Source organism: Archocentrus centrarchus, chromosome 4 (genome assembly GCF_007364275.1).
Source record: "Archocentrus centrarchus isolate MPI-CPG fArcCen1 chromosome 4, fArcCen1, whole genome shotgun sequence".
Classification (NCBI taxonomy): Eukaryota; Metazoa; Chordata; class Actinopteri; order Cichliformes; family Cichlidae; genus Archocentrus; species Archocentrus centrarchus.
The window spans coordinates 23547676-23560067 of NC_044349.1; the positions used below are offsets into that span (position 1 = coordinate 23547676).

At 41.1% G+C, this 12392-nt stretch overlaps 1 protein-coding gene across 1 annotated transcript in view; it reads right to left on the reverse strand.

The window, feature by feature from the left end:
- sema6bb (sema domain, transmembrane domain (TM), and cytoplasmic domain, (semaphorin) 6Bb) overlaps positions 1-12392 on the reverse strand; it is a 139774-nt gene that overhangs the window by 57464 nt on the left and 69918 nt on the right. Inside the window, exons 4-6 of the mRNA XM_030727710.1 lie at positions 11012-11072; positions 10807-10869; positions 850-948 (exon numbers count right to left, since the gene is read on the reverse strand). Of these exons, the coding sequence (XP_030583570.1) occupies positions 850-948; positions 10807-10869; positions 11012-11072 (223 nt within the window). The remainder of the gene's footprint in view (positions 1-849; positions 949-10806; positions 10870-11011; positions 11073-12392) is intronic.

Genomic DNA, 12392 nt, shown 5'->3' on the forward strand with positions numbered 1-12392 from the left:
ACTTATCTGAAAAAGCCTTTGATAGTGAAAGGATTTTTTTTTCCCTCTCTCTCTTTCTCCCTCCAACTCAACTGCCTTCATTCCTCGTTTAATATCACCGCAGAATGATGTGAAATCACCCCAGCCGATGATTAATATTTATGTGTAGCTTTTTTCTTCTGCAAGTTTAAAATTGTTACTGTAATTGAGCGAGACAGGGATAGGCTAGGAAGTGGAGCACGCTCACTGCACGGTGGAGGATTCTGGCGACTTGCTGCTTGATGGATACAAACCTTCAGAGTCTGACAAATGTGTTGTGGGACAGAGTAGGAGAAATATTCAGAAAACATTTTGGCTATGTGTCTGAGTCAGACTAGTCAGTGCTTACAGTTGTAGCGTGAACCCTGGCATCTTTTTTAATTCTGCCTCCATCTGTGGAATTGCTTTTCCCTCTTTACTGCAACAAGTCACGTCTCAGCAGCCTTACTCTGTGAATATGTTCCTCTTCCTCTTTTCCCCCTCTTTGTGTTCTTCTTGATTTTCTGTCTCTGACTCTCAATGATAACAAGCTCGGCAGACCACAAAGTTTAACCACCGAGAAATAACAACTGTTGTATCTCAGGAAAACAAGGCACTGGAACTGCCTGACAACAAGGATAAATAACTCCTGGGGAGGAAGTGAACACTGACTCAACTGCTTCACATACAGCTCTAATGAAGCTGTACATTTTCACCTGAACAGATGTGCTAATTGAGCTATAGGAGTGAGACTGCTTTTCTGTAAAAATAGACATTATTTATCAGTTAATGGATGGTCGACCACTTACAGGTAGAGCTGTAAGGCAGGCGTGATCACATGGCTTTACTTACAGTATAGTTAGCACATAGCGGGTTGAAGGCGTTGGTTCCACACAGAAACAAGCCTCCGTTTCTGCTGAGCAGCACCTTGATGAAGTTACGGCATTCATCCTGCATGAATGAAAGACAGAAATAGAGAGAATAAGCTTAATATGCAGGAGGGGTAAGTCTGAGGAAAAGAAAAGGCAAAATGATGGCGCAAATAGAAAAAAAAAAAACTTGGTTTATTTTTCAGACACTGATTATCCAAACCGCTCTGTGAAATGAAGCTTTTCAGTTGCCTGATGTGTGGAATTATCACACCATTACTGCTGTCAATCATATTGATACAGTCTGAACATAGCCTGCAGAGACTTTAAGTGTCTACCCTCTTCGCACATGCACACACATACACATGCAGCTGCCGCTGATTGACAGAGGGTAATCCACAAAGCCTTAGGATTTTAAAACAAGCAACAGATTTAAGGCTAATTTCTCACTACATGAAGCCTGTGTAATGAGTAAATAACAGTGAGTCGCAATTTCATTCTTTGAAATGAACAGTTGTGAGTTGCTTCAGCACCACCATAATGGCTGCTTTTGCCCCACGGTCCCAAATACAAATAAATGTTGGTGTATATAAACTGAGAAAAACGACTTTGAATTTGGTCTCATGCCTCCACATAAGTACAGTGTCAGAGGGGTAACACATGCTGATTATAAATTTCAACATTAATAGAAGTGATTTTGTTACTTTTAGCTATTTCAAACATTTATCCTGTACTAGTTTATTTATTCATAACTATTGCAAATGATTAACAATTTCTTCTTTTACTGTTTAAGCATCTATTGATTATCTTTAGCTCATTAGCTAGCTATTTATTACTACTTTTAGTTTTCAAATTGACCATATTAGTAATATTTAGCTAAACAAAGCTATTACTATACTCATTTTTTTTTTTTAGTTTATCTGTTAGCTTGCTGTCCAGACTTCATTACTGGAACCACTTTTCTAGTTTTTCTGCTCACCTATTGGCTTCTGGCTACTACTAAAACCACTGGACTGCAGTATCAAGTTGAGTACATTTAGTCAAGTATTTTACTGAGGTTCAGTTTACTTGTACTTTAAGTATTTCCATGTTGTGCTGCTTTCAGCTTTTATTCAACTGTAATTTGAATGCAATTATTGCACTTCACCCTCCATAATATTTCTTTCAAAGTATTAGTTATTATTTTGCAGATTAATTGTATTATTAAAGCTACTGAGCAAAATATAGGTGATCAAAATCATCAACAGCTACAACATTAAAGAGATATAAATCTATAATTATGATCCAATAATATCATTTATATAACTCTGAAAAAAGTGTCATTCCACATACAGTAATAAGCACATTTACTTTACATATTTTAACTATAGTTTAAGTATACAATCCTTGCCCTATTAAGCAATTCAACTAAGATAAATTTTACTTGAATAAAAACTATAACACAAGATTATGTTGAAACTCTTGTCCAGCACCACTTTTCACACAATAACTCTGTAATAGGACAGAGGGCAGCACATGAGCCTGAAAATCATGCTTTCTATTCCAGTTTTCTCCACTGATTTTGTTGCTGATTAAATATTCAGATTTCCTGAAGGAATTTGCATTTTCCATAGCTACTAAGCATAAATTTTAGACCTGACCTTTAACTGTAAAAGTCAAAATAGACAGACAACAGTTTGCACTTGCAGAGCCAAGTCAGTCGCCTGTGTATGTAGAGTGAGTGGTGATGTACAGTAGATCACTGGTAGACAGCAGCCAGCAACCCCCTCCCCAGCACATTACTGTCCCAGCCATGATGGCACCAGCTCTGACACACACACACACACACACACACACACACACACACACACACTAGATGGGGTGTACTTCAAGACCACCACCCACATTCATGTCACTGGAAAGAGGAGCAGCAAGGAAGCAGAAGTGGTGGTGGTGATATATGGTATTGCAAATGATTGTGTGTGTGTGTGTGTGTGTGTGTGTGTGTGTGTGTGTGTGTGTGTGTGTGTGTGTGTGTGTGTGTGTGTGTGTGTGTGTGTGTGTGTGTGTGTGTGTGGGAGGGAGATCAGAGGGAGAGCAGTGATATGAGAGATGGGTGAGTGTTATTCCAGATGCTCCACCCTACACCCTTCTCCCCCGCCTTTCCACTTCACTCCCTGCAGGGTTCTCGTTTTTCAACGGGAAGAAAAAACAGGAAAGAAGGAAGTGTTTTCATGTGAAAGTGCACAGCGTGCGCATGAGTTGGGTTGCATGAAGTGAGTCAAGTGCAAGGTGTAAATTTCTAATGGTGCAGCACTATGTGACAAATTGAGGCACGATTGTGATAGCACTGTGTGCCTGTGTGTCACTCCCACACATGCAGCATGTGCATGATGCATATTGTTAAGTGGACATATAACTATATGTGTGCACAGAGTACAATTATATGTATATCAGTATCACAGCACAGATGTATGCTCGTGTGAGAATCATTTGCATGCTGTTTGTTGGTGGGGTTGCAGTCTGTCAGCTTGGTCAGAGCTGTAATCACAAAGCCAGATGAAGCACTCTTAATAACAACCCAGTCCCACTGCCAGCATCTCAGAGATGGGAGTAAATACTTAGAAGAGCCAAACCACTGCACAAATGTGTTCATTTGGCGGTGGCTAGTCGCGTAAAATTGAGGATTTCATGACTTCAGAATAAGATAAGGATTATAACATTTTAACTATTGAGTTCTGAATGCCCTTTGCACTTTACAGATATCATCAAAACTCATCCTTTGCGGCACACGTGCATTTTATTAATCCTCATTCATCTATTCTGGGGAGTAACTTGGCACTGATGATATGAGTCTTCAAGGCCCAATTCAGGCGGCAGGATTAAGGTTTTACTGTGGTTTCCACATTAAAAAAAACACAAACCTATTATAAAGAATCAAGCTGTGAATCACTGAATTAAACAATCATATAAATCTAAGTGTTGTAGTTCTGATGTCTCCCTCTTTGCCCCCCTGCCTCCTCCCCTTTTCTGTGCATCCCCTCTCCCTGGGCAGAATCCAGGCAAATCGCCACCTGTGCTAGCTGGCAAGCTTTCCCGAGACCCAGACGACTGCAACCCTCCTCCTCTTCTTCCTCCTCCTCCTCCTCCTCCTCCTCCTTCTCCTTCTCCTGTTCCTCTTACTGACAGCGGCAGAGCTGCCTGTGCTCTGAAAAATTAATCTGCAGCACAGATGAGTTACACAGGAGCATACGCCTCAGTGCAAATATGGACGTAATTGTCAATGAAGGGATAAATTTACAGAGGAACGAGAAAAAAAAAAAGAGAAAAAGAGATGGTGCACAAGTGTAAGCATGTTTGCATATGCAAATCTACATTTATATAAACTCGACACTCGCAGGCAGTAAGGTCTAATCAGTTTCTTGCTCTTGAGGCAGATGTTAGCCAGGCTAGTCGCACGCTGCAGATGATGACAGATCAAGTGCATTCCCCTTTGTTGTAATTCTCAGCACAGACAACCTCTGCCTTAGAGACGCAAAAATATGCACATCCATAAGCATTAAAATGAATGCACGCAATCAAACACAGACAGAGGATCAACAACAATGCGTACGCTGTTGCTACAACACAACAGCTCCAAACAACCTGCAGCAGACACCATTAAATCTGAGAAGGCTCCACCTTCACCATGTGCTTTTCATCTGTTGTCCAGAACTCAACCCTTAGTCTTCGATGATAAACAACCTTTTCATTTGGAATAAACCTTCGCCCCGGGGGGGGGGGGGGGGGGGGGGGGGGGGGTTCTTACGATCACTCTTTACTCCAAATTTAAAGGTATTTTACCTCCAGCTACAATAAAGATTCTCATCTTTGCTCTAACCAAAATACAAAACAGGTAAGGATCGTAAAATATTCTGCTCATTTTCCTGGTTTAAGAGCAACCACAGCAGTTTTCATAGTCCCATAAAATATAATAACTTATCATGATGACCTGGTTCAGTAATGTTTTTTACAATGGGAGCCATCTAAGGCAGTACATCAGGGGGCTGTATTTAGCAAGCTGCTCCTCTAAATCTCCAAAGTTTCCATTACATGCCTGGCTGGTCCCCTGATGTTAGCAACCAGGGAGAAGAGAGCGCTACTCTGCCAAGAGCCACCATTGAGCCAGAACTCACCCACACACTCATAGGCATATACTGTATACACAATACACACAAACACACACACACACACACACACAAAGCCTTGGCGAACCCTCTTCCCCACTCATTAACAACAGGTCTGTCATTTCCAGAATAATCCCCGATGCACAATTTTGACTGGAAACAGAGTGACTCTTCATGTCAGGAACAAAGTGTGTGTATATGTTTGTGTGCATGTGGGCGGAGGATAAATTAACAGCGGTACCAAATTAGCAGCAATGTGCTGTTCTGAGTGCTGCGGTCTTACTCAGCATGTTAAAGCTAATCCGCATCCCTCTGAAACCCTTCTTCAGTGTTTGATGGTAATTCTGACTGAACATACCACAGGCCACAAACAAACAACACGCACAAGAAGGAAGCGTGAGAGGGAGAAGAAGTGAGATGATAGAGATACAAGGATATACAGTATGAAGAAGTAGAGACAGTTTCCAGGCCAGTCAGCCATGTGGCAGCCCCAGCAGTGGAGCCAAACTGTAGCAAGACCTACAGATCACAGGGTCATCTGAGCTCCAATCAGTGGTGAAAACATGCACACATCAGACATTCACAAAAACACACACACACACACAATGCAATCCTTGACCACAGCACTTAACCTGGATCACCTTTGCACAGCTCTCCAGCTGGTGATGTGATCAGTAAACTGTGGCAAATTGTCACATAAAGCAAATTATTATAATTAAATGTGATACTGTATGTAGGAAGATTGGCTTTTTGGAAACAAAAAGACAAAAAAGAAGAGCATCCTGAAGCCAGATTTTTAGCTTCATCGGGGTACACCTTTGACAGGGCTTATAAAACTCAGGTCCCCTTACATTGCTGTTTTGGGATGAGCTTTCTTTTCTCCATATTCAATGTCTTTGAACTAAAAAAAAAAACATTTTTCATTGTGAGCTTGAGGGACTCTAGTCCAAAGTATGGGGCTTGGCACATATATAGAATCAAAATGCACAGAAACCAGCTATTTTATGAAATATTGGCGAGTTTTAAAAAAGGAACAGTGACTTCACCTGGGGTATTTTAAACTGGAAAAAAAAACAATAAAAGCAAATTTTGTGATGATTCTACACAGAAAAGGCATCTAGATTGGTCGACTGCAAACCCAGAGCTCCTCTGAGAGCACGATCAACACAATATTGATCAAACAATCTTGCTAAGTGCTGCTTATAATGATGCCCAACCACTCTTTAAATATCTTCTATATAGTATTGCCTTTGTTTGTGTCTACATGCCCATGCTGCCACAGCCTGATATGCTGGCACAGAGCCACCTCTGGGGAACGTCTCACCCACAATATCTTGCTCTCGCTCTCTCTCGCTTTTATGAGGAGAGAAAGGAAGGAGCGAAATAAGAAGAGCGAATGGCAGCAAGAGACAATCAAAAGGGCAAATACAAGCAAGATAAAGAGAGCGGAAAGCATGGACAAAGGAAAATATGCATAGTGAGTGACAACAAGGCCGACTGTTGCATTCATCAACAATAGTTTGGTCAACATGGGAAAAGAAAAGAGGTGAAAGAATTAGGATATTGAATTTTCAGCCTAATTAGGGAGATACTATGTCCTTTGCAATCAACCAAGCAGAAACATTTAATTACAAAACCAATTATGAGGTGGCGAATGTATCACATCTGACACAACCATCCCCCAAGCAGAACAGGACATTTTCAGGAGGTGAAGTGGAGGAGAGAGAGAGAGAGAAGGAGGGAGGGAAATAAGGGAGGCACATAAAACAACTGACTCTTAATTGTGTTCATGTATCGGTAGGTGAGAAACAAAAGGCCCTTTCACACAGACGTTGCGCTGTAATGCCGGTGAAAAGACCTCCCCATTATGTTGCCTTTGGTTGTTCACACTGAACCACACTAAACCAGCGGCAACAGCGTGCGCTTTTGGACGGCATGATGGCATTCATGAATCAGAGGCATGATGTCTAGTGTAGACGCAATAAAACTCTTGTGAACAGTGTGTATAAATATGTATAAATGTACAGTATTTGAGGGCTGATGATCCATGTCTGTAAAAATCTCTACACCAAGTTCACGTGTATGCATTGATGCACAAAATGATTGTTCTTTTGTTAAATATTCAGGCACCCTCCTTGACCTCCAGCACGATAATCAAAATGGCAACAGGGGGTAACCAAAGCACCCGGAGCAGTCTGATGCAATCAAGTGCAAAAGTGCTTCAGTAAATACCGCTGACAGCAATATATCAAGATAATATTGATGCTGTGATACAAAATTTATCATCACCGTGATATGATATGTGCATTTTAAATAATATGATTGTCTTGTCTAAAAAGCTGCCTTGCAGAATCTAAAAATCACCAAATTTACAATGCAGCTCTGCAGTGCAGTAAAGCCAAAATGAAACAAGTAGACAATAACTCACTGTACACAAGCTCTAATTATTTACTGTAATTTAAAGCACAAATCTAGGAAGTCATCAGCTATGGTCTGATGACTTAGAGCCAATATTTTTGAGGCTTCCAGTGTAGCCAGGGGATATCTGTGTGTCAGTTTTACAAATGTAAAAACAAACAAACCAAAAAAATGCTAATAAAAAGCAAAATCAAGGCCAGATGATAGCTGAATGTGCTTGAGAAAATGTGTTCCCACCTTTCCACTTCACCAGGACGGCATTCTGCATATTCATGTGTGAAGCTCTGTTTACAGAGATTAATAATAGGCTAACATTAAAAAGAGCCCTGCCCTGTATTTTGACATGCCAGCTTAGATGGGATGTGAAATTTGTGAACATGGAAAAGTTTCAGTAAAGCAAACAAAATAATTTGTTCACATGACCAATGATTTTAAAAGCTTTTCCTTAAGGAGGCGACACACTGTGAGACTCCAGCAGCATTTATTAGTTCAATGCAAGCCAGGGGCACCGATATACTTGGGTAGGACATCAAGATTCATGCTGTGCTATGACATTACCTACTAAATCGTGGGCTACAATGCACAGCTATTCCTCCTATATTTGTCTCCATGTTCCTCGATCTTGGCGTGGTTATAACAGCTGGAGGACATGATAATAAAACAGCTTTTGCTAACCCAACCAAACCAGTTCGTTTTGCAAAACTTACCTCCATCTAATGAATTTTTAACCGTTTGATGGTGTACTGGTAGAAGATATTAGGTTACAGCAACAGTTACAATGTGAAAGTTTCTGACACGGTGCTAATTTTGGTTGCAAGACCATTAAAATGGCCAGATTTAAACCCCTGTCACTGGACCTGCATTTTACAGCCACAGCCAAAGCTGTCATTTTGACTCTCGGTCATGTTTTGTCTGAGCTAGACCAAAAACCCACAGCCCTCACTCAACTTCAAGCAACAAAAGCAATCAGCCCATTTTTTCACAACACTAGACCTTCACAGTATTTAACAGTGCAAATTCAAATGCAGATATTTTGTCTCTAAATGTTCTCTCAATTGAGTTTTAGTTAAATCGACTATACCAAAATACTGCTGTTGAAATATTGTATGAAGCACTCTGTCTTTATGAAGTGCTCTTATGAAGCACCACTAATAGTGCCAGTGTTTGATTAGCGGTTTTGCTATGTATTCCAGCCAATGGATTTGCATTGCTTTACTAATTCATAGGTAGTAAAGCAGCCTCAGCATGGATGAAAAATCATAGGAACTACTTTTTAAAATGCAATGCACTGCATATTCTGTTATAATTTTAGTGTATATATTTTTGTTACATTTTATATTATATTTTGGCTATATTTTGTTAATTATTCTACTTTCATTTTATCTTAGTGTATATTTGTCATATTTTCAGTGTAATTATGAATGAAAATACTTGTGTTTAAGTCCTATTTTAACACCAAATATAAGCAGCAAATATGCACCGTCAGGGAATGAATGCACGCGTGACTGGATGTGCTTGTTGGTTCACGCACATACACACACAAGCACATCCTTTCCCATGCATCTGAGCCTAGAGAGCTGACTGAGAGGACCTGGCGGTGTTCTTATCTTCCTCACATTGCCGTGTGACTCACAGCATTACCAGGCAGCACAGTCATTAGGGGCAAGAAGACCTTTCATATCTCAGTCAGCCCCACAGCTCTCCGCAGGGCCGGCCAACAGGGACCCACACTGTTCCCCCTCCCTCCTCTATGCCTAGCTTTTTGTCTCTGTCCCTCTATTCTCCATTGTGTTTCTGTCTGGCGATGTCTCACACAGATTTAATGTCAGGTGTTCTCTCACTGTGTTAAATAAGTCATTTTTTTCTGTGCCTGGAGGGGACAGAGCCCATGTTTCCCCTGTCAACCACAACCATCACACCTGCATACACCCACACACAGACACTGAATACGTGATGTTTATGTGTGGCAGACAGCAGCAAGGACTGTGTGTGTGTGTTGGAGATATAAAAGGTATTCAGGCGTGGGCTGCTGGTGGCTGCAGAGACATTTTACCCCATATCTTCCTTACTGTCTCGGCTTCCTGGTGCCCACCTGCATTTTCTGAGGGCACAGACTGCAGTCCTAACTCATGATGGTGGAACAAGTTTTATATTGGCAGGAGTGGCAATGCTCTTCTGATCGATGTGCGCTTCTGTGTGAGTGATGGGTTGGATGAGTAGGGACAATAATATGTGGTCACAGCCCTCCTTCTTAAGGCTGTGCCAGCAGGGCTGACAATCAGATGACTGGCACAATGAAACCGAGGCTCCGGGCAAAAAGGTAAAACATGTGCCATAATTTAGTAGAGCAAAGTGCGTGCGCATACTGTATGTGCGCTGTATGTGAGCGCGCTGTGTGCACGTGTGTGTGTCAAGGAGAGAGAGAAAGAGACAGCGTAACTGATCTTTCACTCAAAGATTTTTCAAAGGAAGCTGATTAATTTAAACAGCTTTTTACAGACTCTGTGCTGGTGTGCAGCTCAAATTTGCTGCAAAAAAAAAATTCAAGCTGCAGAGAGACACTGCTCACTCCAATTTACAGCAAATGCAAATGATGAAATGAAAAGATAGACAGCGCAGAGAATGCTTGTGGTAAAATTTAAAAATGAAAAAGTGATGAAAAAATGAAAAAGTGATGAACATCACAGTGAAAATGAAAAATGAAACACTTTTCATTTTCTTCTGAATCAGTGCATGTGTCTCTATGCACCAACAGGATATTTCCAAAGTCTTCTTCAGTGATAATAATTGATGTTTCATACAGAACAATAAAATCCATTTTAATATCATCCCGTTATGGATTTTATGGATTACAAGCTACTGTTCTTTGGAAAAGTGATTAAATTCCTACAGCTGCTGTGATCAAATCATATCGACACCACGTATATGTGAAAGAGTCTTCTCAAATGATCAACCCCGCAGACATCAGCCACCTGATTCTGCTGCTCCACTGAGCTTTATTTTGTCTTTAAGTGGGTATTTTGATTTTCTTGTCCACTGTATGGTCGAGTGTCACTTGTCTCCTCGGTGCTGTTCTGTGACACAGCAAAAAGCTTTTAGATGAAAACAGGCTGCTTAGTGCCTAACTGGAAAAGACGGTAGAGCATTTATCAGCTCAAGAGCCAGATATTTTGCCAGGACAGAGTGGAGACAAAATCAGAGCTAAAAGGAGAATTACTGGATGCAGATAATTCAGATGGACACAAATATGACCTAAGTTAGTTTGCATCTGCAGGATGTGTAAGAATGAGCCAAAGCACTCTATGTTCAAGAGCCAAAATAAATAAAGACTCTACAGTATGTTTAAGAAAAAGATACACAGACAGGCGCTGTCTTACCTCATGTTTGCCTTTCATCCTGCAGATCCGGATGTCATTCTTGTTTGACTCCCATGTTCTTTTCTATACATGAAATAAAACAGAGATAAATACTGCCAGTTAGCCTGGCATTTATGTTGCGGAAAATGACATTTCCGAACTTAAAAGTAATATGCACACCTAAAAGGCTGTAAATGCTATGCATGTCTACCCAGAAGGTACTTACCTTGCTGTAAAACATCTCATCGCCTGCAATGATGTCCAGCTCTACACGGAAAAGGTCATCCCTGGAGAGGGAGGAACAAAGAGCTGGAGTTAGCCAACACAGCTTCACCCGAAGCTTAAGGCAAGGCACGACCAGCTCCTTCACACCTCGGATACTTTTGCTAGCTCAGGTTAGTGCGTGCCAATGCAAATATGCTCTGATCGTGAATATGTCATCTGCTTTTGGAACCTGTGTGTTTACTTCTAAATATTTCTTTACTTTGTGTATAATTTGGCCACAGCACATGCAGTTATGTGACACATCCTACTATTTATTATTAGGGAAGATTAGGGAAGAGATTTACAATGTTGTCCATTTCTCCCTGGCACCCAGCTGCATAATGATTTTTTTCCTTTTGCCTCTGCTCATTAAACTTGACTTGCTGCATTGAATTTTCTGCTAGGCCCCAAATTCGGCTTATCAGTCTTTTTCAAAGGCCTAAAATTGAATTAATGGATGATTTAATCAGGTTGTTACACTGATGCTTTCACGCCCCCACATGCTGCCTACACGTGGTCCAAAACCTAACACCATGCATGTATTCATGATTTTCCAAACACTACTTTTTCACACTCTTAGCCTGCTGATAATTTTGCAGTAACCTTGAAAAATGCCTACTAAACCAGAGACAGGCTAAGAAGCTAGCAGCTGACGTTTGCATATTGATCTAGGCCTTGGTATTGGCCAGGATGGATCTGAAGCATGGGTTTCTTCTAAGGGCTTTGCTCTGAACGAGTTTATCTGTAAATCTGCCATAGCCATGTCAGTGCTCCAGTATCGATCCCATCGCCGACCCAGATCTACCTTCCATCTGTGCTGCATGATCTCTCCTAATTTCTTTTGCAGAAGAGAGGTGCACAAGTGTTTGCGTGTGTGAGTATTCATACCATTTGAGAGTGTGTATCTAAGTGTGTGTTTGCATCTAATTTTCCTGAAAGAGACAGCTGTGAGAATGTGTGCTTGATAAAAGCACAGGTAGGCCAAGAGCCATCAGGTTACCCCTCTTCTGAATAATTTATCTTCACTTCCTGTTGCTGTGTCAGAATATTACAGCCCTCTCTCAGCACAGCAAAGCAGGAGAATTGCTAAGTGGCGAAGAAGTGCAAAATCACCAAACACTAGCTTGGTGTACCCCTCCTTAACAGGTCAAAGTTTAAGCATTCTCAAAACAGTGGAGAGGGCTAGAGAGTGAGGCGTAATCTCATCCAGGCTGCTTCAGCATTGTCTCAGCATGATGAATATAGCAAAAGGCCTCCTAGTCTTAGTGGCTGGCAGCCGGCACTGTTGTCTCTCATAGTGCAAAGCACGAGGAATTATTTACATTGCTTCTCTTTCCTTCTCC